The sequence below is a fragment of the Pan paniscus genome, chromosome 19, assembly GCF_029289425.2.
Source record: "Pan paniscus chromosome 19, NHGRI_mPanPan1-v2.0_pri, whole genome shotgun sequence".
NCBI classification, from domain to species: Eukaryota; Metazoa; Chordata; class Mammalia; order Primates; family Hominidae; genus Pan; species Pan paniscus.
The window spans coordinates 11,689,538-11,715,831 of NC_073268.2; the positions used below are offsets into that span (position 1 = coordinate 11,689,538).

The following is a 26,294-nucleotide window of genomic DNA, read 5'->3' on the forward strand; positions in this document are numbered from 1 at the left end:
TATTGAGAATCTTTGAAATGAGAAAGAAAAGGTTAAAAAAAACCATGGATACTATTAAAACTTAGAGAAAGTTTACCCACATACCAGAATGTAATTGTGATACTTTGTAAACACATACCACAGATTAAGCTAAACCAGCAAGTCCTGAAATACTGCTGCTCTGTGGAACAACTTCAGTTACAAGGTACCTTGGAAATGACTAATCTGTTTATAGTAAGCTGAAAATAGGATATGAACCATTTCTGGCATATAACACGAGGCCATTCAGGAACATTTAATTATGGAAAAACATTCACAATTTGTAAACTTAATTCTGTAGCAAATAATAAATATCCAGCATAGATGTGTTTAGAATAGGCAAAGAGAAAAGAATAGGTGGAAATAAAAATGCTAATAGCTATTTCTTTCTTTCTTGGAGAAATATTTAAAAAATCAGTTACTTCTGAGTGTTAGGATTAAGGATGATTCTATTTTCCTTTGTTTTTTTCCACTATGTAATTTTTCTATATTTTACTTCTAAAATTGGAAAAACTCAAGAAATGATCAAGAAATAAAATACAGTAGAAAGTTTTATTCTGCAATTCTTGTTCCCTGGAAGAATTAAATAAACAATTATACTGAACACATCTTTTTCCTTTTGTTTTAAGAGACAAGAGTCTCTCTCTGTTACCCAGACTGGAGTGCAGCAGTATAATCACAGCTCACTGCATGCAGCCTCTAACTCCTGGGCTCAAGTGATCCTCCTGCCTCAGCCTCCCAAGTAGCTGAGACAAAAGGCATGTGCCATCACACCTGGCTAATTTTTTTTTTTTTTTTTTGAGACGGAGTCTCGCTCTGTCGCCCAGGCTGGAGTGCAGTGGCGCGATCTCGGCTCACTGCAAGCTCCGCCTCCCGGGTTCACGCCATTCTCCTGCCTCAGCCTCCCGAGTAGCTGGGACTACAGGCGCCCGCTACCACGCCCGGCTAATTTTTTGTATTTTTAGTAGAGACGGGGTTTCACTGTGTTAGCCAGGATGGTCTCGATCTCCTGACCTCGTGATCCGCCCGCCTCGGCCTCCCAAAGTGCTGGGATTACAGGCGTGAGCCACCGCGCCCGGCCTACCTGGCTAATTTTTACATTTTTTTGGTAAAGATAGGGATCTCACTATGCTGCCCAGGCTGGTTTCGAACTCCTGGGATCAAGAAATCCTCCCACCTTGGCCTCCTAAAGTGCTGGGATTACCAGCATGAGCCACCTTGCTCAGCCCTGAATGAATCACTTTAAAACAAAATCCATAGTCACATATCTACATATATTTACATAAATATTCACATATTTAAAGGATATGCAATCAACTTATTCTATACTCCTGCCTTTTGGTTGGACTATACCTACACCTACTTGCAAAAAAATGACAATGTTGCCAAAAAAAAGCTGTTATCCTCCATAGACAGAGAACCCATGGCAGCCTTCCTGCTACGTTCTAAAGTCTAAGGCAAAAAGCTTCGTGACAATGGTATTGAGTGGACACTTTATTCTTTCGGTTTAAAGGAAACTGAAAGGGCATATTATTAACCCCCTGCCATTACGTGGAGACGACCTACAAGAGGGCAAGCGCGCATCTTGCACTTCACCATGGTTGTAAGAAGGGAAAGCACAGGGATGTGCACTTACGGCGCACAGACTTGAGTGCCATGCACTGGGAAGCCAGGCGTCCCATCAGCCGGGAGACGAGGAGCTGTAAATCCAGCCCCCAAGACACGGCAACATCGGGCAGCCCACAGGCAGTGACAGTGAATTTGTAGCCCCATTCGTTGTGACTGCTGTCAGAGTGAAAGAGGAACTGCAACCGAGGACCGGCCTTGAAGGTCACTTTCTAGAGACAAACAGAAATCATGTGGTCAGACAGATTAGAGGAGGAGTGCTTCAGAAATCAGCATGCTCTTCATGACGAGAAACATCTCAGTTTAAAATTGATCTCTATTTCCACATGTCCAAAATGACTAACGGAGAAATGTACAAAGGGGTGACGGAAACAGACCATTCACAGCCACACCCCATGAAGAAGGAGAATTGGTGGAATACTGCTGCTCAGCTTTCTACACCTGGGGTGACCATCTGTCCACTACCTACTCAGCCAGTGGTCACATTTCCATGCCTCTGCTCCTGCCAAGACCACTGACCATGGAGAGAAGGTCAACAGTCTGAGGCAGTACTAAACCTCCAGCCCAAGAGCTCAAGCAGCTCTAACTGTGAGGCAGACTCTTGGCTTCCATCACATGGTCTGGGCCATCCTCCTACGCCCACCAGCCCTTCTTGCTAAGGATGAAGGCTCTTCATTTACTCTAGACAACGCAGTCTGCTGCAACCACTCAACTCTGCCACTGCAGTGCCAAAGCAGCTATAAATGATAAACAGGCATGGCTGTGTTCCAAAAAAATTTGTTTACAGAACAGGTGACAGACTATAGCTGGTCAAACTCTGATATAAATCTTTCCTTTCACAAACGTGTAACATAAATGCCTCCCTTCAAAGACCTTACCTCTACTGCCCCCTGAAGGCTGAGAAAAGGAAAAGCATTGGTGCAGAAGTAGGTACCTCTTTCTGGGACTATCACTCACCTTGGGCCATTTATCAGTGCCAACTTTTGTGTCATAGCGTGTTTTCCGACCTCTAGCGTCGGTAAATTCCAGATAATCATACCTGTGAAGGCATAACCTCTATTAGCTTCCTTCTCTCATTGCTGACCTATTAGCGCTTGGGGGTGAAAGAATATAGAAGTCTTACCTTTTTTCAGTTTCACACCTGTCATCGAATTCCACTTCAAAATAGGTTGCCCCTGGGCTAACAAAGACGGATACCTCATGGCAATTATTTTCATAGTTGTGGGCAGATTCCTTCGTCCACGTATGTAACACCACAGGCTGTTCCTGTTGCCAGGTCTCAACATCCAGCTATGATAACAAATGAGCCAGGGGAAAGAAAGGTTCTATCACTCGACACCTAGCCACATGCAGCAGACTATTTCTCTATCAGTGCTCCAGGCAGATGGCCTTGACAGCCCTGCACAAACCAGCAGGCGGGCTCGAAGACAAACCTGACATTCCCATCTTCACACAGATCAACGCACATCCACCACGCAGCCGAGGAGATGTGCTTTTATTACACACAAAAACTCCATGACCAGCTTGTACCTTTTTGCTATGACAGAACTACTTACAAATCATTACCAGTGTGAATTCCCAGTGGAAAAAGTACTGAATGAGGAGTTTAAAGACCTCACATTCCTACCTGGGACACTGGCAAATCTGGATCTACTCTCCCTTCCTCTCCTACCCTTTTCTTTTGAGCGGGGGGTTGGGGGGGGGCCTTTGGTTTTTACCTGTTAAATATAAATGCCTTTTCTACTGCCACAGAGTTGTGCTCTGTGGCACACAAAAGACACACAAGAAGAAGCTCACACAAGACAGTGATTAAACGTTATGTATGTATAATTAAGTAAGGGAGAAATTTCTTCTAAAGACAAAATGTAATTTGCCTTTCAACATACATTTTCTCTTCTAGACTTCAATTTTGTCACTCACTTACATGGTTTTTATATAACTTCATCAACTATAAAATGATGAGATTCATCTCTACAGCTTTTTCTGCGTCTCCTTTCTAATGCTGACCAGGCCACATCGACTTGGAGTGACATTCACCCTTGTTGGCAAGCCCACTGATAAAATCAAGGGAGCCTTCTAGAGGCTGCTCAGCTGTGCCTATCTGCAGTCCGTGGTCCACTTCACTAAGTGTGTCCCATCACTCCTGAGAGAGAACACGGGGCGGCTCAAGTGCCGACTCGAGTTACCTTCCTCAGTCCTCCTTCGGGGCCACTACAGAGCTTCTTCAGGAGTTCTGTGAGGACGCTGAACTCTCTCAAGAGCACGCAGTGTGGGATGTCTAAAGTGCAGAAGTCCAGCAGGAAGATAACCTAATGGAAGATGGATGAAGCACTCAGCGTCCACCTTAGGCTGGGCCTGGGGATGCAGACCCCCAACCCCCTTCTGGTTCTTTACAAATAGCTGCTAGTTTTTCTCACCAGTTGACGAGCTGCCATTGAAAACACTGAGTTACATAATCTTTCTACTATGGTTTTTCCACTGTACTGTGAGAAAAGGGATTCCAAAATCGCTCTCATGCTTGCCAGAAACTGCCCCACATCTACCGAAACAAAGAAAATAATTAATATATTATACAGTAGAAATGTCACATGCTTGGTTATCACCACGGACAAGAATAAAGAGACTCCGGAAGCTGCAGAGGGGGTTCCACAGCAAAGACCACAAGGCCAGCAAGTGCTGTCCTAATGCATTCCTCCTGGAGGAAGAAGCAGTGCGAATTTCAGTACAAGACTCACTTTTAAAGGGGCTTTTTTTTGTCTTTTGATGAAGTAGAGGAGCACTTGTAGAAGTGAAATTCCATGACTAACCCAGCTGTCAGCCTCTCCTTTTCCTTCTGTTTACAATGAGCCCGTGCATTAGGTGTACCAATCTAACAGGCCAAGCTCTAGGTGGCAGGACCCAATATAAGCGTTTTCGTCACAGCTGCTGGGACCAAGTTTGATGGAACTACATTTTCCACGTACAATTTGTCAGCACCCGTTGGGTTTCATATAATTTTCTGTGAGTTTACAGAACATGAATCTAATTATTCTCGGTAATCAGCAACGGTCACAATGCTCATACACCTTAGATTTTTAAAATTCAAGACTTTCATTTTTAGATGACTTGATTAAAACAGGGATAGACTCTCCTGAAGAGCGAGACATCATGTAAGAGTGCTATATGATTGCAAAAGCAATATTTAGGCTGTGAAATGATCTAATTCTACAATAAAAATACTTAGGCATACCACCACACTCAGAGAGTAAACTCTAGACAAAAAGACATGCTGTTGAATTCTATTTTAATTAGACCAAACCAGTCCAAGAATCTGAATCGTAATGAAGAAAGCCATATGCACACTCATTGCATGAGTTACTAAAGAAGAGAACACTCAGAGTCAAAACCCAAACGCCATCTGTTTTCATGGATTTTATATTGAAACTCACATTTTTCAATAAGGTCCACGGCAAGATCTTTGGCTCCAGAGTCCGTGCTCTTCAGCTGCAGGTAGCACCAGGATAGCAGGCTGCCCTGGACGGACCAGAACAGGGAGAAGAGCACAGAGCCCACCTCCCCTGGGGCCCCACTGAGCATTAACAGCTCGCACTACAAGGGAGGAGACAAACAGAAAGTGTTCATGACAAGGCCATTCACAGAGCATAGCCAAGGGCATCCTCTAAAGCAGCAGCTGTCACCAGCAAAAACAAACTATAGCCATGGAAAACAGTCATGAAACAGCTTTCAACCCAGCAGTCACCAAGAAAGATGGTATTACGAAAACTCCCCTTTCCCTCCAGCTTTTCGGAACCTTTACAAAGGTTTTTTATTCCACATGACATCTCCTTCTACCACCTCAGGAACCTTACCCCCCTGGGTATCTCTTCTTTCTCTTACATCTTAAAATGTCCTTTCTCTGGCTCCTTCCCTCAAGCCTTTAATCAAACCTCTCCCACCTTAAAAAAATCATTATTCATGACTCCATGGCTCTCTAACCATCACCTTTGTTCTCAAAAGTTTCTTTGAAGGGTTATCTGACCTCCAGATATGGAAGATTGTACACTATATGATTCCATTACAGGTACAACCCAGGCAATACAGATGTGCTGTGTAGGATTAAGTAGAAAGAAGAACAAGGAAACGGTGAACACAAGCTTCGGGATGATGGTTACGCCTGGCAAGGCAGGAAGAGAGTGAGCCATGAAAAGGCATGTGGATGGAGGGAAATGGACTCAAAGATACTGGGAATGTCTAGTCCTTGACACTTGCCACATTGTTGCAACTACCTGATGACATATTTGCTCCTCAAGACTGTGCTTTTTTAAAATCACTGTATCCCCTGTTCCTAGCACAGGGCCTAACACACAGCAGGCATTCAGTGGATATTTGTTGAATTTGATAGATTCCTGAGAAAAATTTCAGACCAGGTACATTTCTGATCACCTTTAATTTTTTTTCCTGATTGAACCCTAACTCTTTAGTATAACCATAAATGTCTTTTACTGAAAGATAATTCAGGGAAACACATTAATAGCTGCATCTCTAGCAAGGAGGTTTAATGATATCTGTAACTTCTTTTGTACCACAGGTAAGTGAAAGAGAAGAAAAGACACACATCTGATCTCCAAATGGTATATACAATTATGCGAAATTCTCTTGGGCAAAATGCTATCTCATTTCTCCACGTACATCTTAAATAAATCTGGCCTATCTTACCTAGCGGAAAGAGGACAAGGCTCTGAGTCAAACAGCCCCGGTTTCAGTCCTGGCTCTAGCACCTACCCACTCCTCATGTGCGGGGCAGAATCGACTCCTATGAGAACCAGGTGAGAATGCTGAAGTTTTCTGCCCAATGGCACTGATGATGTAACAACAGAAGAAAGACTGGTGAGGGGGAGAACTCAGTTCAGGCTTCAGGGATCTGAGAAACAGGTAGAATGTAGATGAGCTCCAGAAGAAAGGGAAGGTATGGGAAATGCAGAAATAAAGATGGAGATTCGAATGAGCCATGGCTAACTGGGGCCGAGAACACATACTGATGAGACTGAAGTGAGTTTTTTAAGGAAGACTCAGAGATGGGCAGAAGAGTCTGGAAATAAGCCAGAAAGCAGAAAGTAAGAGAAAATTAATGTGACAGCAAAAAATAGAGCATAGTTTTTTAATTAAAAACAAAGTTGAGGCTTATAAAGTCAACGTTACCCTAGATCTAAATTAATACTAGATCTAAACAGTGGTCAGCCTAAGAGCAACCTTGGCAAATGATAACCTAGGCACCCTACAGGTGCTCTGAGGTCCCCATCAGTGAATTGGGGGAGACACCTGCTGATGGCCTATCATGCCAGGCAGCTGGGAATGAATGAAATCATGGCTCTAACAGCAACTCAAAACAGTAAGGCACCCGCAAAAATGTAAGAGATTTAAAGACACTAAGTTCAGTCAAAAGATACAAGATAAGTTATCAGCCACAAAAGAAAAGTTACCTTCAAGTCCACATCATTAGATACCTCAAAGATGTGGTTTGGACTAGTCTACCACAAAATCTCCTCCAACTCTCTGGTTCCCATATTTAGCCCAAAGAGATAGTTCTTGGTTTCCTAGTACAGGGGTGCTATCACTTTAGAATCTCTCGGGGTGCTTAGAAAAATGCAGGTTCTTAAGCCCTATCCCTAGAGATCTTGAATCAGTAGCTTAGGGTGGGATCTAGAAATCTTTTTTCTGTCAAATATCCCAAGTGACTGATCCACTTGGAGCATAAACTACATTTTAAGAAAGAAAATCCCTTATATTTTTAAAAAAAGGCAAATTTAAAAAATCATTAACACAGAAAAAAGATAATATACTTTCAGATTTGATTAGTCCACGAACTTGCTAAGAAATCTGAATTTTTTTTTTGTTTTTGTTTTTGTTTTTTTTTTGAGACAGAGTTTCGCTCGTTGCCCAGGCTGGAGTGCTATGGCGCGATCTTGGCTCACTACAACCTCTGCCTCCCAGGTTCAAGCGATTCTCCTGCCTCAGCCTCCCGAGTAGCTGAGATTACAGGCATGTGCCACCACGCCCAGCTAATTTTATATTTTTAGTAGAAAGGGAACTAATTTTTAATTAAAAATTAAATTAGCTCAGCTAATTTTGTATTTTTGTATTTCTCCATGTTAGTCAGGCTGGTCTTCAACTCCCGACCTCAGGTGATCCGCCCGCCTTGGCCTCCCAAAGTGCTGGGATTACAGGCATGAGCCACTGTGACCGGTCCTGAATTTCTTTTTTAAAGTCCAAGTAGTTTTCCTGAAAATTCACACCACTAACACATATCTGTGTGTTGGGCTCACTGACAACCACTACAAGGGGACTTGATATAAATCCATTCCTCTTTTTCCACAGGAAGTATTATCGAGCACTTCTGTGTTTTTATCGTTTGCTGACTACCAAGAACCATAACATGCCCTCACTCGTTTGCAAGGGCTGGCTGGGAAACCTTTGTGATCATTTGTAAGGGTCAAGTAACAAAGTGCATTCATGCCAGGCACAGTGGCTCACACCTATAATCCCAACACTTTGGGAGGCCAAAGTGGGAGGATTTCTTGATTCCAGGAGTTCAAGACCAGCCTGGGCAACATAGAGAGACTCCATCTCTACAAATAATTTAAAAATTAGCTGGGCGTGGTGGCGTGTGCCTGTGTCCCAGCTACTTGGGAGACTGAGGTGGGAGGACTGCTTGGGCCTGGGATGGGGAAGCTGCAGTGAGCTGTGATTGTGCCACTGCACCCCAGCCCGGGTGACAGAGCAAGACCCTATCTCAAAACAACAACAACAACAACAACAGAAAAAACCACAACAAAGTACATTCATACTGCAAAGAGGCAAAGGGGGGCACAAGAGACTGCCACATCACATGCCCCCACAAGCATGAGACAAAGAAAACAGGGAGGCAGCCACTGGATACCTCTCGAGCAGCAACAGAGACGAGAGTGTCCATGACCGCCAGGACTTCACTGATGTTCATCTTGGCCAGGTCGTTCTTCTCAGGTAAAAGAAGAAGGCCGCCTGGATCCTTGTCACTGAAAGGATACAAATTAGTCATGACACCTGGCTTCAGGAGAAAGATTTGTATACTATTTTAAAAGATTCCAAAACAGAGCGCAGAAAGGTTTCAGTGTCATTTCCATGGGACGGGAGGAGTTTGGGTCAGGAATACAGGCCGTGGACCCAGCTGGGGCTGTGCCGCTGTCTGTCCACATGTGCTTCCATTAGCACAGACTCACAAATCCTCCAGTCCTGGATGAGACCCTGAGGTAGAAGGCTGATGAATAAATCACCTTGGCCACCAATATGAAATACACCTCATCTCACGACTGCTAGCTTCAAAGTCCTGGCTAAACGTTCCTTGTGTCTTCACATGTCTTCACAGGACGGCCCCAGGCCCTTTCAGCATCCTTGCTACTTGATTCTGAGCACATTTTAAACAGACAGCCCTCTAAGTCTGGCATCCATACCAGGTATAGTCTGACTTGCAGGCAGTCGCTAAGGATATTAGTTCCCTTCCTCCTTCAAGAGTCAATACCTCTAGTAATGAAGCCTGTAGGCCCATTTAGCTTCTCTGGTAGTTGAAACAGGCAAAAATCTCGAAGCCCTCCCCTCCCAGCACACTTCCTTCTACAAACTATCATTCTGGGCTTCTGTAGCTGGTTTTAACGTGACACGAATACAAGACCCTACATTCCTTTGGCTTCAGTTTTTGTTGTTAAACATTACTTGGAAACTGAAGTGTTCAAAAAGACCCTCAATGGGCTCAATCTGAAATTGTCTTAAAATGGATGGGAACTGGATCGGTCTGTCAACAAGATTATTATTTTACCACTATTTGGGTCACCCACAGAAACTCGGCTTTCTAACTGAGTGGAAGGAAGTACTACTTCGAAGGCACATGAAAGGAAGGGCAAGCTCAAGAAAACAACTTTGCAAAGATTTGAGTTATCCGACAATTAAAAAGAACGATCAGCTTACCTAAAATACGTGCACAGTGAACGGAAAGTGAGCTGCAGGGACTGCTTGTGCTCCTGCTCAGTGACATTCTTCTAGAAAACCAGAAATTGTATATTCAGAAAATCTAGTCCATGACATTCCAGAGACCTAGAGCAGCAATGAAACATCACCACCCCACTGTTCCCAAGTATGAGGAATGCCAGGCCAGCAGACTACCTCACAGCACCCCACTAAAACCCGCTCAAGTGCTAAGATAGAGCAGAACCAACCGTCTAAATACAAGGTGGTAGGTGCACTTGGTTCACTGCCAAAGTCAACAGAAGGTTCAAGTTTCCTGCTTAGGGAAATGACCTCAAAAAGAGATATACTTTTTTTTTGAGACGGAATTTCGCTCTTGTTGCCTGGGCTGGAGTGCAATGGCGCGACCTCAGCTCACTACAACTTCTGCCTTCCGCGTTCAAGCAATTCTCCTGCCTCAGCCTCCCAAGCATCTAGGATTACAGGAGCCCACTACCACGCCTGGCTAATTTTTGTATTTTTAGTAGAGACGGGGTTTCACCATGTTGGCCAGGCTGCTCTTGAACTCCTGACCTCAGGTGATCCACCCACCTCTGCCTCCCAAAGTGCTGGGATTACAGGCGTGAGCCACCGCGCCCAGCTGATAATATACTTTTTGCCATTGGACATGCCATCTCAAGAGCAATCACAGCTCTTAAGGGTATGGTATCCGAAGATACTGAGGAGGCACCTGATGGAGAGAGAATCGCTCAGCACTATACAGAAGGTTGGCAGTGCTATTTAACTTCTCAGCATGAGAAGACACCAGTGTCATTCAAAACGTCATACGTCCTGTTTCTATTTTCTGTGTAGGACACATGCTAGGAAATTAATCATTTGCTCAGCTACCTGGTAAATACTTGCACCAAACAAGTAGGATAGAGACCCACCCACAGTCCAGTGGGTCAGGTCAGCTGATGCTGTCAAAGGTTATGTAACTCACAATGTGAGAAGTGATTCCTCAAGCTGATATGCAAATTTTATATATAGCTGGAATTACACAAACAAATATCCTTCCTCTTCTCTGAAACCTTCCTCAATCACTTAGCCTCAACGTGATTCTCCTCTTGCATATGGAATAAGTTTTTCCTTGTGGCAGGTGTCCCCAATTAGACTGCTGCTGCTGCCCTTTGTCATCAGGGACCACATTTTATGCTTCTTTTGTTCCTTTTTTTTTTTTTTGAGACGGAATCTCGCTCTGTTGCCCAGGGTGAAGTGCAGTGGCGTGATCTCCGCTCACCACAACCTCTGCCTCTCGGGTTCAAGCAATTCTCCTGCTTCGACCTCCCGAGTAGCTGGGACTACAGGCATGTGCCACCACGCCCGGCTTCCCTCCCTTATTTCTATAGGCCTTTGTGCATCCCACAGACCACTTTTCTTATGTCTGCTCATTGGCTGTTGCATTAGAAACGCCTTTTTAAAATGCTGTATCTAGTTTCCTTTGTCAAATTCTTTTAAATTATTAGTTGCTTGACTACACAGACAATAAAAAGTAATCTATAATCATATCAAAACAAATAAATATTTGTTTTATTCTATTATTTTTAACACTTCTTTCCCTTGCCCTACAGCACTAGCTAGGCCCTCCAATGCAACATCAAAGAGAAGCAACGACAGTAAGCATCCTTGTCTTATTCCGCATTTTGAGAGGAATGCTTCTAGTGATCCATCAAATACATTGCTTATTGTGGGTTTTCGATACACGCCCTCTACCAGATTAAAGGAGTTTCTTTCTATTTTGAGTTTGCTAATGAAAACATATTGTTTCATTGTTTTAATCATCAGAATTTAATCTTATTAAAATATTTTCTGCATTTAGTGATTTGTTTTTTCCTCTCTGATTCCATTTACATATTTTCTACTGCTGAACCGTCACTGGATTTCCAGCATAAATCCAACTTGGCCATAATTTTGTTTATATGTTGTTGCACTGGTTAATTAATATTTCATTAGGGTTCTTCTAACTATGTTCATAAGTAAGAGTGGCCTATAATTTTCCTGTCTTGTACACATTTCTCTAATTTGCCCCCTTGGTATACTTACACTTCCCTGTGTTTTACCATCATTGTAACAACAGGAACCTGTGAAGTTCCTCTACCTAGGTGTTTTTGATATGGCCTAGAGAGAAAAAGTTTTGTTTTGTTTTACATTTTTTCATGTATCATATTTTCATACAGAAATACTTCCTTCAGAAATAAAAACCTGGATCTTTGTATAGAATATTCCATTTGGTAACACAGTGCTTATAGATACTAAAAGCATTTTTCACCCCAACTACTAATGTCTGAGGAACACGAAGAAGTGGTCTAGGAGAGTGACAAGAACCATTTAAGGAATAAAACTTGGTGATACTGGCCTGGCAAGTGGCTCACGCCTGTAATCCCAGCACTTTGGGAGGCTGAGGTGGGCCAATCGCTTGAGCCTTGGGCTTCGAGACCAGCCTGGGCAATATGGCAAAACTCATCTCTACAAAAAATACAAAAATTAGCCAGGCGTGGTGGCATGCACCAGTAGTCCCAGCTACTTGGGAGGCTGAGGTGGGAGGATTGCTTGAGCCTGGGAGATAGAGAATGCAGTGAGTTGTGATTGCACCACTGCACTCCAGCCTGGGCAACAGAACAAGAACCTATCTAAAAACAAACAAACAAAAAAACTTGGTGGTATTAGTTTTACAGATATATACTGAAATATTTATGAATCAAATGTCAGGAAGTTACCTTGAAATAATAATGGTCAGTGGGGAAAGGAGGAAAGCGGGGTGAGGTACACTGTAGGTAAAACAAGATTAGCGTGAGTTTATGACTGTTGAAGCTAGGTGACAGGTACATTTGGGGGACAGGGGCATTCACTATACTATTTAGTTAGCTTTGGTATTTGTTTTGAATTTGCCTATAATACAAAGGTAAAATGTGGAAAAGAAAGGATGGTTGTAGGCAAGTCACAAAGATGAAGGAGACTACACTGTCACTTTGTGAGACATCAGATCATCAAACACAGATTGGGAATACGTGTCATCCCACTCTGAGTGGAGTGCCATGTCCTTAGATATCTGTCCCACACAAAGCTCTGCATATAATATTAATACACATCTGGGACGTTGCAACAGACAATATATTCAGAGATAACAAAGCCTAGCAAATTTCATCCTCACAGACTTCAGACATTGAATCCAGACTTTTAGTAATAATTACCATCATGGTGAAGAGATGGTTCCGTCGGGTCTGTCGATTAGGAAAGAAGATGGCAGCCCCATTGAGAAGGGTATTCCTGACTTCTTGTTTTAGTATCTCCATGGGCACAGAGTCTCCATCCACCTTGTCCACCACTGATAAAATGAACAATGGCATCAGCTTTCATATATTCCATCTATTCGCTTATACATCTGCTATAACTAGCCTATAAATTCACTACTCTCCATTTTGTACTTAATACCAGAGTGAAGAAGTATTTCTGTACAGGCCAGGCAGTATAAAAAGTTATTTTTTATTTGCTTTCATTTAACTAAAACAAAGACCGTATGTATCAGTTTTTACGTCATTACTTCCCTGTCCTTTTGAGACACAACTTGGCAAAGCCTTAAATAAAACTTCAGAAGCCCACGTGTTTCACTCCCCCTCAATCTATCAGCCTCATCTCAGTGACTTAGTTGAAGTTAAGGCTCAACAGTATGACAGTAATAACTCTCAGCATAACACAGCTATAGATCTGAAACCAGCAGGAAGAGAAGTCAGCTGAGGAAGGAATAAATCCTGAACTCAAACTAGTAACTCAAAAGAGCATCAGAGGAAACACTCATTTCCCACAGTGGCAATCCCTTTCTGGGGGATTCCCACAGCGGCAATCCCTTTCTGGCTCACATCATCGTAGGACAGCCCTCTTCTCTATAGCAAGAGGCCCTTCAGGCTACCTACACAGGGTTGTATTAAAGAGAAAACCCAAATCCCTACCATCACACAAGTGTGTGTACAGCTCCTTGGCAGCCTCTACTCCTTTAGGGCTTTGGATTGGAGCCTTTTCCTCCTCAGAAGCAGCCAGTACATCTCCCTGCAGCACAGAGAAGCAGCTCTGGAGGAGCTGCAGAAGCAGGGTTTGGGCAGAGACGCATTCTTCCCTCGGGCTACAGAAAGACAAAAAACATCAGAGAGCAAAAGGGCAAGTTGCATGTACTCTCCAAAGCCATATAGCTGTCTACAAAGGACTTTCCTCTAGGCATCAGGCTCGATGAAAATAATGCCAACTGATGCCAACTGAGAGGAAGAAGGGTGGACCAGAAAGAACACTGTACTAAATGTCTGGAAACAGATCCCATCTGACTCTGCCCACTGTGGGGAAGGAAGTTCATTTCTTTTTGTTGTTGTTGTTGTTTTGAGACCGAGTCTCACTCTGTCTCCCAGGCTGGAGTGCAGTGGTGTGATCTCAGCTCACTGCATCTCAGCCTTCCAGGTTCAAGCAATTCTTCCGCCTCAGCCTCCCAAGTAGCTGGGATTACAGGTGCCCACCACCACACCCAGCTAATTTTTGTATTTTTAGTAGAGACGGGGTTTCACCATATTGGCCAGGCTGGTCTCGAACTCCTGACCTTGTGATCCACCCGCCTCAGCCTCCCAAAGTGCTGGGATTACAGGCGTGAGCCACCGCGCCCAGGCAGGAAGTTCATTTCTGATCCTACTTTTTCATCTGTAAAATGAGGACAGTACTGTAATGCTTGACCTGCTTACTACTGCCTAAATATTTTATAGAAATCTGAGGTGTGATTTTCAATAATAACCATATATTTTAAATCGAACCATAAACACTGGTAGGAAGTAAAAAAAAAATTAGGAAAAAAATCCACTTAGAATAGTAAAACTCATTGTTTTCAGTTTATGTGATTATCACCTTATAACAAATTCTGACCTACTTTTGCTTTAATTTACTGTAAAAATTCCAGAAGATCTGCAAATCAAGACCCGCGAAGTCCAGAAAAGATTTATATTTTAAGCCACTTTCCTTCTGCTGCACCTAAAAAATTATAAAGATCAGAATAAATAAAACTGAAAAATGCATTTAGAGAAATACTGTAATGCCTCATTTACTTCTAATTGTAAAGGGATGAGGTGGCTCTACATGAGTGAGACTTTCATATTACTGATGCTTACTCTTAACTACAAAAAGGCTTGCCAACAACTATTTTTGGTTTGAAACTTTCTAAAATATATGTGTGTGTTATATGTACCTATGTATGTATGTAAGTGTATATAGATATATACACACAACACACACACACACACACACACACGCACGCACACACACATCCATGAACGCTCCTGACTTCCTAACCCAGCACATAAGCCAGTCTTTCCTGGATGATCACTGTCCAGGACTGTACAACAATATACTGACGACTTCCCCGTGCATGGACTGAAAGGTATCAATCCTTCCGTAAGCATGCCTGTTATTTCCAGGCTTCTCCTTCTTATTTGCTCTTTTCTACTGTGATAGGAGGTCTGAATAACGAAGACCAAACAAACCTTATATGAACTGAGTCACCAGCCTCTGAATGTGCCCTGAAGCAGAATGGGGATTAAGAGTGGACACTGCTATACACTACACATGCGAGGGCTCCACCCACTGAACTCCCGAGGCTATGGTGATGGCTGTAAGAATCTTCCTTTGAGTGAGTTGTCACTGTGTTATATCACTGACTGTAAGAGTCAGTATCAAAAAAGTTAGAAATCAAAAAATCATTTTTGATTCGAAATCCTGCCATTATTTTTGTATTTTCAGTAAATAATGAAAATTCACCTAGACCTCAGTTATAATTCTTCTAGGACTTAAAGAAGATGCAAATCCCATGAACTCTGTTCTGTTTGTTTCCCCATGGCAGCCACGGCCAGGGCTCTTGAAGATGTGTCTGTAGGTCTACTCCGGGAGAAGCCACAATGATGGCCACAGGCCACTCACTGACTCACAGGCCACTTCCCTGACTCATGCCATGAATGCCCAACAGCTCACTTTCCTCAGCTTTTCATGTCCCTGCAGCAGTACAATGCCCATCCTATTGGCTTCCGCAGGGGCAGGTTTTATCAGTTGGTGTTCATTTCTCTGAATACTGTCATTCACTTTTCCTAAAGGAATGCCGTCTAACAACTGAGGAAGCCCTACCAGGTCATGGGCGAGCTGCTGGATAAACTGAAGGGTCCTGAGGAGCAGCGTGGCCCCACAGACACTCTCCTCTGTGTCCTTTCTGCAGTGCGCACAGGTGACGCTCTGTTCTGCTTCTGCTCTTGCAGGCCGGAGGTACCCACTGATGGTCAAGCCTTGCACTCCCAAGCGCTCTGCTGACTCCTGACGGGTGCAGAGGAACTTCACCATCAAATACTGGACAGGACAAGAGAGATTTCAATAGAAGAACTCAGAATCCCTGAATATTGATGAAAGACGGAAAAAGGCCTTTCCGGGAAGGTCTTCCTATGATTTTCGTAATTTATTAGGAAACATTATGCTCAGCACTAGGGACACAAAATATAAGTCCAGCATTTACAGTACAGAGAAAAAAAAGACAATACAAATGTTGAATAAAGTCAGGTTTGGGTAGATTACAGTAAGGAAAATTGCATCATTACTCCCTCTTGGAGGCAAAAACCGGAATAGAGGATGAAGAAAAGTACATTTGCTCTGTGGCAGTCATTTTGAAACAGAAATCAGATATAAGACGAAAACAGTCAATGCCCTCCACCTCAAAGCCCCCAAGTGATATATGCAACCCCTAAGCTAGAAACCCAGGAAAACAGTCCTGTCTACTCAAATCTAGGGCCATTTTCCAAACCCAACTTTCATGCAAACTACCTGCTTCTTATGGTGAGAGCTCTTTGTTAAGGGCCTTTCAGAATACACTACTCAACTGCGTAAATATTTACCGAGCACCTACTATTACGTGCCCTTAAGAGAGTTCCTAATTACTTATTTAAGCCTGAGATTTACATCCAAGGTTTAGCAAAAAATTAAGCAGCCAAATAATGATTGGTCCTTTCTATGGAAACACATCTCTCTTGAGTTGATGTCTGTGTTCTCACTATTCTCTCAGCCTGAGATGCCCTCCTCCACACATTGTAGCCTGGCTAAAGATGATAACTTAATCTTCAACATTTGGCATCACACCACCTTTCCTGAGAAGCTTTCGAGTTAAATATTTTTCCCCTGGTTGCCAACAGCTCTCTGTCTCTCCTTTTATCATAGCTCGTATCACACTGTCTTACACATCTGTCTCTCCCACAGAGTATGAACTCCCTGAAGGTAGATTCGCCTCTGGGGTTGTAGCATTGGCACAGGGCTGATACACAATCACTACTCAAAAAACACAGAATAAAAGGAGGGGAGTGGGCAAACGACTCACTAATGCTTACTTTGGCAACTCTGCACTGTTGCAGCTTCACATCTGCTTCATCCCATTCTTCTTCCAGTTCAAACCAGCCAATAGGATCATCCTCTCCAAGGTCATCAGATGAGCAACCAATCCTGTAAAGACAAGAGTATTCACAAAACATTTTCTTATTTTGAAACTTCTCAAGGGTCTAACAAATAAGGTATCATCTAAGTGGCATGTAACTTGTATCTGTAGCCTGTCAGTGAACAATCGAGAGCTGACTATGGTACCTGGTACCCTGTGAGCACATGAGACAGTTGGTAGTATTGCCTTTCCATTGCTCAGTCTCCTTCTCTATGAACTGGGAACTACATCAGCCCCAAATATAATCTGGGAACTAAGGAGAAAGTTTGCTTCTCTAATTGGCTCATCTGAAGAATGAGACAGAAAGTCGGGCATTGTGGATGACTCAGGAATAAGGTCCAATGCAACAGCTGGCATGTGCTTCTGGAAGGTGCCAGAAAAGAGGCAGGCTTGGTTTTCTTTCCCTAGGTCTGGCTAACATGTTTATGACCAACCTGAGGTTTGGGCCACTTGCAATAGCTGATGGGTAAACATCTGAGGGCTTTCAGATCCTGGAGGTCCAAAAAAACAAAAACCCCAGCCTTCGTAGGCCTCAGTATTCTTGTCTGTTTCTTAAGAAGTTCTTTCAGAAACACATTCCAGCCTTGAGGCTGAAGAGATGTCTTCTCTTCTTTTTAAGAGAATGTATGCCACTTCTTTTTAAAAGCTGAACACTTAAATGCTACTCCCTTTTCAGGAATTAAGTAACTAAGATGTGCTGGGCACGATGGCTCACACCTATAAGCACTTTAGGAGGTTGAGGCGGATGGATCACTTGAGGTCAGGAGTTTGAGACCAGCCTGGTAAACATGGTGAACCCTGTCTCTACTAAACATACAAAAAATTAGCCAGGCGTGGTGGTGCACACCTGTAATCTCAGCTACTCAGGAGGCTGAGGCAGGGGAATCACTTGAACCCAAGAGGTGGAGGTTGCAGTGAACTGAGATCACGCCATTGCACTCCAGCCTGGGTGACAGAGCAAGGCTCCATCTCAAAAAAATATAAAAATAAGGCCGGGCATGGTGTCTCACACCTGTAATCCCAGCACTTTGGGAGGCTGAGGCAGGCAGAGCACCTGAGGTCAGGAATTCGAGACCAGCCTGACCAACATTAAGAAACTCTGTCTCTACTAAAAATACAAAATTAGCCAGGCGTGGTGGTGCATGCCTGTAATCCCAGCTACTCGGGAGGCTCAGGCAGGGGAATCGCTTGAACCCAGGAGGCGGAGGTTGCGGTGAGCCAAGATCGTGCCACTGCACTCCAGCCTGGGCAACAAGAGCGAAACTCCACCTCAAAATAATAATAATAATAATAATAATAATAATAATAATAATATAAATAAATAAGAAGGAGAAAAAGAGCAGTTTTTTCAAGTAACATTCCTAAAACTTTACACTATTCAGTCTGTGATATAGCCACCAAGCTGGCGACACATTAGTATTTTATATGGGTAAAACTACCAAAAAGAGGGAATTATGGCAAGAAGACAATCCCGAGTAGGTTCTGTAACAGAGAGAAAACATGTCCCTTTTTTTTTTTTTTTTTGAGATGGAGTCTTGCTCTGTCACCCAGGCTGCAATGCAGTGGCACAATCTTGGCTCACTGCAACCTCCACCTCCCAGGTTCAAAAGATTCTCCTGCTTCAGCTTCCCAAGCAGCTGGGATTACAGGTGCCTGCCACCACACCTGGCTAATTTTTTTGTATTTTTAGTATAGATGGGGTTTCACCATCTTGGCCAGGCTGGTTTCTGACCTCAAGTCCTGACCTCAAGTGATCCACCCGCCTCAGCCTTCCAAAGTGCGCTAGGATTACAGGTGTGAGCCACTGTGCCCGGCAAAATGTCCCTTCTTAACATAAGTCTTTCTTGGCATAAACCTTTCATGACACAGTTAACCCTAATGGGAAACGGTATTCTCTTAAGCCAAAACCATGTCAATGAGTTTCATCGATATCATAAGCTTAAAGATTTTTTAATCTACTCTTTGGGAGTTGTCAAGGAAATCTTCGAGATACAGAAAGCTGGAAGGGTATCAGAGAACAGAGAGAAGCAATCTTGTTCCCTACACTGCACTACATAGTAGGCAAGATGGAAGACAGATGAATCCTAGTCCTCTGACGTAGGCACAGCACCAACTGCTGACCCTGGAGCATGCTGACTGACGAACGCCTGACCAGGAGGACATGACCAAAAAAAAAAAAAAAGGCAAAAAGAAAATGCATGCACATTAATATTTTGATTTCCAAACTGGAGAGGGACTGGTGAATATGTAGGCCAACAAAATCACGATTTAAGAGTCATTCAGGCTGGAATCAGGAGCTAAAATCATTAAGGGAGTGGTGAATAGGCCTGTATTTAGGTTCAAAAAAAATCATCCTGTATAAGACGTAAAAGACCTTGTTTAACAGCAGGTTTAGGGGAAATGACCCATTTTAATTTGTCCCAAGAGTAGGACATAGCTGCCTAAAACCCAGTGTCATCTCTAGCTATTACTTAAAAAGAAAAGCAGTGTTTAAAAAGGCATACACGTGTAACGGAAGGGAGATTTTAGGAGTGAAAGACATTTGCTCAAGTTCATTAGAGGGCGGAAACGAAGACCACTGAAGAGACATTACAAATGTGGATTTCAACTGAACAAATTCTGATTACTGAAGTGCCTGATACGTGGTGAGTTTTCCGTCAACGGTATTGTAGAGAGGCTGACCGAACCTTTGCCAGGAATGCTGCTAAAGGAATTGCAGCAAGAAGAGCGAATTATTCGAATTATTCTAGATCCTTACGATTTCAAGTATGGTCCACAGACAGGTAGCATCAGAATCTCCCGAGAGCCTGTTAGAAATCAGTCTCAGACCCCACCCAGAGCTCCTGAATCAGAATGTGCATTTTCACAAATTCCCTGGCTGATGTGTATGCACACTGAAGCTCAAGGAGTACTGCAGTGGATGGTACTGAAAGGCTTCTATTAACACCAGCAATCCACTACCCATGAAATAATGCAGGCAAGTTCAGGGTTTCAGCTCCTTGAGTTTTTTTTTTTTTTTTCTTGTCTTAGCTTCTTGAATTTTAACTCACTAGTAGCAATAGGGGAGGTAACCTTCTCCAAGGGGGCACCAGTGGCTACATCCGACAGATCCACTTTTAGACTTTACCTTCTGACTTCTGGGTAACATCTGACACCATCGCCCATTCCCTCAAACATTATTTTCCCTTGGCTTCATGGGACACAGCTTTCTTTCATGAGGCCCTGGCTTTCCTGCTGCTTGTCTGGCTGAGTTTTCCTTGTTGCCCCTTAAAGCCTGGTGTGTCTCATGTTGACCTAAGTTCTCTTCTCTTCCCAGTTCACACACTCTTGCAGAATGATCTCTTCCATTTCTACATTTTATTTATTTATTTATTTTTGAGGCAGGATCTCACTCTGTCACCCAGGCAGGAGTGCAGTGGCGTGAAGATAGTTCACTGCAGCCTCAACCTCCGGGGCTCAAGGGATCCTCCCGCCTCAGTCTTCCAAGTAGCTGGGGACTACAGGCGCGTGATACCATGCCCAGCTAATTTTTATGTTTTTCTTTTTTTTTTTAGAGATGGGGGTCTCACTATGTTGCTCAGGCTGGTCTCAATCCCCTGGGCTCAAAATCCACCTACCTTGGCCTACCAAAATGCTGGGATTACATGCATGAGCCACCACACTTGGCCTATTTCTACATTTTAAATTATCGTTTAAATGCCTCTCATATCTGTACCTTCAGCACAAACTTCTCTTCCTGGATCCTGACCTGTTTATCCATTGGCTACCGAACACCTCAAAGGTTTCTCAGAACTTCAAATTCAACAGAACAAAATCTGAGCTCATCATCTTCCCCACAAACCTGTTTTTCCCCAGAGTAAGAAAGGCACTACCAATTTCCCCACCTGCTCAAGCCAAAAGCCAGGATTCACTGCCGATGAGGCTTTTTTCCCTCTCCTGCTCCACATTCAGTCAATCACCAGGTCCTGTCGCTTCTCCCTCCTAGTGGTCTCTTGGTCCACATCTCTGCACTGCTGCTGCTGCTCTAGTAGGAGTCACCCACTGGCTTCCTAGGCAATAAGTGACAACCTCCTCCCAGCCCAGCTGCCTCCAGACTTGCTCTCCTCCAGTCCATACTACACACAACATGATCCTGAGCAGTGCTTCTACAACATGCATTTGAGCCCCCTGCTTTTCTGGAAATGCCTCAACACATTCCCCTGCCACTTCCCCTCACATGATGCTTTAAGGATACAGAAACAGAGACAAAGCCCTGAATGCCCTGCCCTTTCCCAGCTCTCCAGCTGCATCTCTCATCACCCTCCCTCCGAGTATCCCTCAGCAATGCGGGACCTGCCCGTTCCTTCAATGTGCCATGCTTCACCTCTGGGCCCATGAAGCTGCCCTCTCTGCTTAGGACATTCTCCTTCCAGTGGCCGATCAACTCCAACTCATCCTTCATAAACAGCATAACAACACTTGCTCCAGAAAGATGTCTCTGATCAGGAGGGCCGCTCTGCCCTGTGTCCCCACAGCGCCCTTTCTCCCCTACAGCACATTCATAACACTGTTGATACTGCAAGTTTTCTTACCTGTCTTCTGAGCTAAACAGTAAGCTATATAAAGCAAGAACTGTGCCAATTTCCTCATTACGGTATCTTCAGCACCTAGCATCAGGCCTGGCACACAGTAGGTACTTAATAAATATTTGTGTTAAAAGCAGGAATGGGAGAAGGGGGGTTGGGGCAATGGCTAAAGACTGCAGGCTGTCCACAATTCAGGCATAGATAGATCATTACCCAGCCATTGTGAAGATGTGTGTCCCTGGCCACAAAAGGGACTGAGTAACATGCTATGAACAAATTAACATACACATCTTCAGATATGCTACTAGAAAGCAATGAAGGCTTATGGCCACTGAGACGGATTAGTGGCGCCTTTTCTATAAAGACAAGCAAGCACAGTTCACCAATAAGCATGAATACATTCTTATTAACTACAAAGATTTTTGTTCTGTAGATCTTTGTTCTACAAAGATTTTTTACCTTCTTACCTGCTTTTTACAAATTGCCTGAGCTCCTGAAGCTTCCATTTGTCATATTTTTCAAACCTTTTGAAGTGTTCTTCCGCACAAAATTTATCTGAAGATGAGTTATAGGCAAACACCAACCCACACTGGGCACCAATGCCACCACGTCGAACCTGGAAACAGAGATTAGGATGAAGTCTAACAAAGGGGCAAAAGTTCTGTGGTCGTTTTGTTTCCAGCATGGTTAAATTCAAACAGGTTAAAACAAAACGAGACCAATGAACAATATTTCAAATATATTAAGCCCTGAAAAAATAAGAAAGCTGTTTCCCAAGAAATGTTCCTTAACTTTCTCAATCCTTATATTCTCACCATTTCAAAGACTTTACAGTCTATCCATCTTTGTGTCCCTGCCCTCTGCTACAGGCCTGACACGGAGTAAATCATCATTAAATGTTCGATGAATAACCAATGACATGGTCAGCCATAGGTCTGACTTAAAAAAAAAAACCAAAACACCAATGACGTGGACTTCTGAAATGTAATAAAAGGTTATATTCAATAATAACCTAATTGTACACGGAAAAGTAACTACAACAGTGTAATGGATTGTTTCTAACACAAAGACTAAATGCCTGAGGGGATGAATAGCTCATCCTCATCCTCCGTATGATTATTTCACATTGCATGCCTGTAACAAAACACCTCATGTACCCCACAAATATATATACCTACTATGTACCCATAAAAATTAAAAACAAAAGTAGTAACATCGCTTAAAGAAGGTAGCACGAAAATTACCATAATTCTTATCTGTGTAACTTGGAAGGCAGATTCAGTTCCGGTAGAAAAAATAGTGCTGGCTCTGGTTTTTCCAGTCTCCGTAAGAAAACCTGAAAAAAGGAAAAACTCAAGTTAGGGAACTAACCCATTTTTATAGCCCTAAGAACTAAGATCAACAAAAACAAACCATATCCTTTGAGTCATGGGGGGTAATTGGTCTGATATCTTCATGAAAATTAGAGAAAAATGTCCTCTTTGGACAGAGGCAACCCCGATGATAAAGCCCCAAGTAAGCAGAGAACTGACCAGGTTCAACTTTCCCAGGGCACAATCCCCTCCACCTCACAGGCAGCCCTGCTCTGAGGTAACAATAAGAAAATAAATGTTTAGGCCAGGCACGGTGGCTCACGTCTGTAATCCCAGCACTTTGGGAGGCCGAGGCGGGTGGATTACGAGATCAGGAGATGGAGACCATCCTGGCTAACACGGTGAAACCCCGTCTCTACTAAAAATACAAAAAATTATCCAGGTGTGGTGGCGGGCGCCTGTAGTCCCACCTACTCGGGAGGCTGAGACAGGAGAATGGCGTGAACCCGGGAGGCGGAGCTTGGAGATTGTGCCACTGCACTCCAGCCTGGGCAACAGAGTGAAACTCCGTCTCAAAAAAAAAAGAAAAAGAAAAAGAAAAAGAAAAGAAATGTTTATAAAACATTTAAGCCAAAGCGACAAAAGACTGGACAATCAATCATCTTCCTGAGCCACACCTACAACCATGGTTGATGGCTGCCTGGGCTGATAAAGCCTACTGGCTTAGTGGCTGAGAAAGGGATTAGTTAGCTTCTACAACACTTTGTCAGGAAAGTTTATGAAAGGCTTTGAAATGGAAAAAAAAAAAAAAAAAAAAAAAGAATCACTGGGTGTCCTAGCCAACATACCCTTTCGGTCGTCTCTGCCTTTTATGGTCTCCAAGCTATTTTACAATTCTGTAAGTTGTAGAACACTGGTAGTGATGCACATGATTCTTGTCCACAGAACTAAACACTGTGTTCTGTGGAAATGTTGCTGATTATTCCTTATGGATACTGACCAATATTCTATCTATTTGTAAATTAATTTTAGCATTCTTGTTAGTCTACATGTATTTTATGAATTCTCCTTAGAACTGTTTGTAACATCTTACTGGTTCCCTCATTAATTAATGAGCTAAATAAAAAGTCTGGGCCAGGCACAGTAGCTCATGCCTGTAATCCCAGCACTTTGGGAGGCTGAGGCCAGTGGATCACTTGAGCCTCAAAACCAGCCTGGGCAGCATAGTGAGACCCCATTACTACCAAAAAAAAAAAAAAAAAAAGCAAAAATCAAGGTGGGTGTGGTGGCTCACACCTATAATCCCAGCACTTTGGGAGGCTGAGGCAGGCAGTTCACTTAAGGTCAGGAGTTCGAGACCAGCCTGGCCAACATGGTGAAAACCCCATCTTTACCAAAAACACAAAATTCGCTGGGCGTGGTGGCACACACCTGTAATCCCAGCTACTTAGGAGGATGAGACAGGAGAATCGCTTGAACCCGGGAGGCGGAGGATGCAGTAAGCTGAGATCTCACCATTGCACTCCAGCCAGCCTGGGTGACAGAGTGAGACTCCAACTCAAAAAAAAAAAAAAAAATCAGCTGGGCATGGTGGTGCACACCTGCAATCCTAGCTACTTGGGAGGCCAGGGTGGGAGGATCGCTTGAGCCTGGGAGGTGGAGGTTGCAGTGAGCTATCATCACAACACTTCACTCCAGTCTGGGCAGTAGAGTGAGACCCTGTCTCAAATGAATGAATGAATGAATAAATAAATTAAAGTAAATAAATTAAAAGTATGAATGTGTTCACTTATATTTGTATGACAGTCACTATTTTCCTTTTTTGATTGTTGGTAATTATCCTTTAACAACTCATGAAAAAGTCTTCTGCTAGACCCAAGGTCGCCTTTCTCTTTCAAACGTCTCTAAATGATATAACTCAGCAATAAATAAGCTTTTTTTTCTGGGACTCTGAATTTTCTTAACAATTCTGCCTATCAAAATGACAAGAGTAAAACCAATTTCATGCTTCCTGTTTCATTACATGGAGTTCAAGCCAACAAACATTTATAAAGACAATGTGCAAAATGAGTCACCAAAACTAAGAAAATTAAATCCAAAGGAACCTTCTCTAATTCACACAGAAGCTCTATGATCTAGTTCTATGAAAGAGCAATTCTATAGGCAATTTTAAGAATCCATACTACCAACAATTCACACAACTCCACTAACAGTAATACTAAAAACTATCCCAATTATTGAACTCTCACCTTTTCCCAGAGCCCTGGATGTCTCTATTTAAAAGAAATCTATGTAAAGGCTAAACTATTGTCTAAAAGTTAAGTGATAAATCAGCAATTTTAGTTAGTCTCAATGTAGTAGCAGAAGCAGTAATTTAAGTCAACAGAATCAGATAGACTCTTTTAAAATAACACTGCCACCAAATATGCAATGACATTTTTTCAGAAAGGCAAAACAAAAACAAAACCTTAAAAAAAAAATAAAACTTCTGTGCTTCCTTTTCTTGGTAAGAAATCAGCTCACGTGGTTTTTTTCATTTTTCTCTTTTGTTTTTTAGACACAGGGTCTCGCTCTGTTGCCCAGGCTGGAGTGCAGTGGTACAATCATAACTCACTGCGGCCTTACACTCCTGGGCTCAAACAATCCTCCTGCCTCAGCCTAAGTAGGCCCACAGGCAAACACCACCATGCCCAGCTAATTTTTTATTTCATTTTTTGTAGTGACTGGATCTCACTATGTTACCCAGGCTGGTCTCAAACTGTTGGCCTCAGGAAATCCTCCCACCTCTGCCTCCCAAAGTGTCGGGGTTACAGGCATGAGCCACTGTGTCCAGCCTAGCTCACAGGTTTGACTGTGATTTTTTTTTTTTTTTTTTTGAGACAGAGTTTTGCTCTTGTCACCCAGGTGGGAGTGCAATGGTGCAATCTCAGCTCACTGCAACCTCCGCCTCCCGGGTTCAAGCAATTCTCCTGCCTCAGCCTCCCAAGTAGCTGGGACTACAAGTGCCTGCCACCATGCCTGGCTAATTTTTGTACTGTTAGTAGAGATGGGGTTTCACCATGTTGGCCAGGCTGGTCTCGAACTCCTGACCTCAGGTGATCCGCCTGCTTCGGCCTCCCAAATTGCTGGGATTACAGGTGTGAGCCACTGCACCCAGCTGAACTGTGATATTTTAAATCTATAAGTTTTGACACCCTGCCCTCCACTTGCCAATTTATTCTTTTTAGATAACAGGGAAAAAAAAATAACCAATCAGATTTAAAGGATTTA

The 26,294-nt window shown here is 43.2% G+C and overlaps 1 protein-coding gene across 5 annotated transcripts in view; it reads right to left on the reverse strand.

Moving 5' to 3' along the window:
• The window catches only part of ZZEF1 (zinc finger ZZ-type and EF-hand domain containing 1), a 137,764-nt gene that overhangs the window by 68,302 nt on the left and 43,168 nt on the right, over positions 1–26,294 (reverse strand). For 4 of the 5 annotated variants that reach the window (XM_024926259.4, XM_063598864.1, XM_063598865.1 and 1 more), the window contains 15 exons: positions 22,956–23,047; positions 22,179–22,327; positions 17,043–17,154; positions 15,802–16,017; positions 14,558–14,658; positions 13,605–13,774; positions 12,849–12,982; positions 9,622–9,692; positions 8,561–8,675; positions 5,073–5,232; positions 4,062–4,183; positions 3,831–3,953; positions 2,768–2,934; positions 2,602–2,683; positions 1,655–1,856 (listed from right to left, as the gene is read on the reverse strand). In XM_024926259.4, the coding sequence (XP_024782027.4) occupies positions 1,655–1,856; positions 2,602–2,683; positions 2,768–2,934; positions 3,831–3,953; positions 4,062–4,183; positions 5,073–5,232; positions 8,561–8,675; positions 9,622–9,692; positions 12,849–12,982; positions 13,605–13,774; positions 14,558–14,658; positions 15,802–16,017; positions 17,043–17,154; positions 22,179–22,327; positions 22,956–23,047 (2,016 nt within the window). The remainder of the gene's footprint in view (positions 1–1,654; positions 1,857–2,601; positions 2,684–2,767; positions 2,935–3,830; positions 3,954–4,061; positions 4,184–5,072; positions 5,233–8,560; positions 8,676–9,621; positions 9,693–12,848; positions 12,983–13,604; positions 13,775–14,557; positions 14,659–15,801; positions 16,018–17,042; positions 17,155–22,178; positions 22,328–22,955; positions 23,048–26,294) is intronic. The other variant, XM_063598863.1, reaches the window with a different exon arrangement.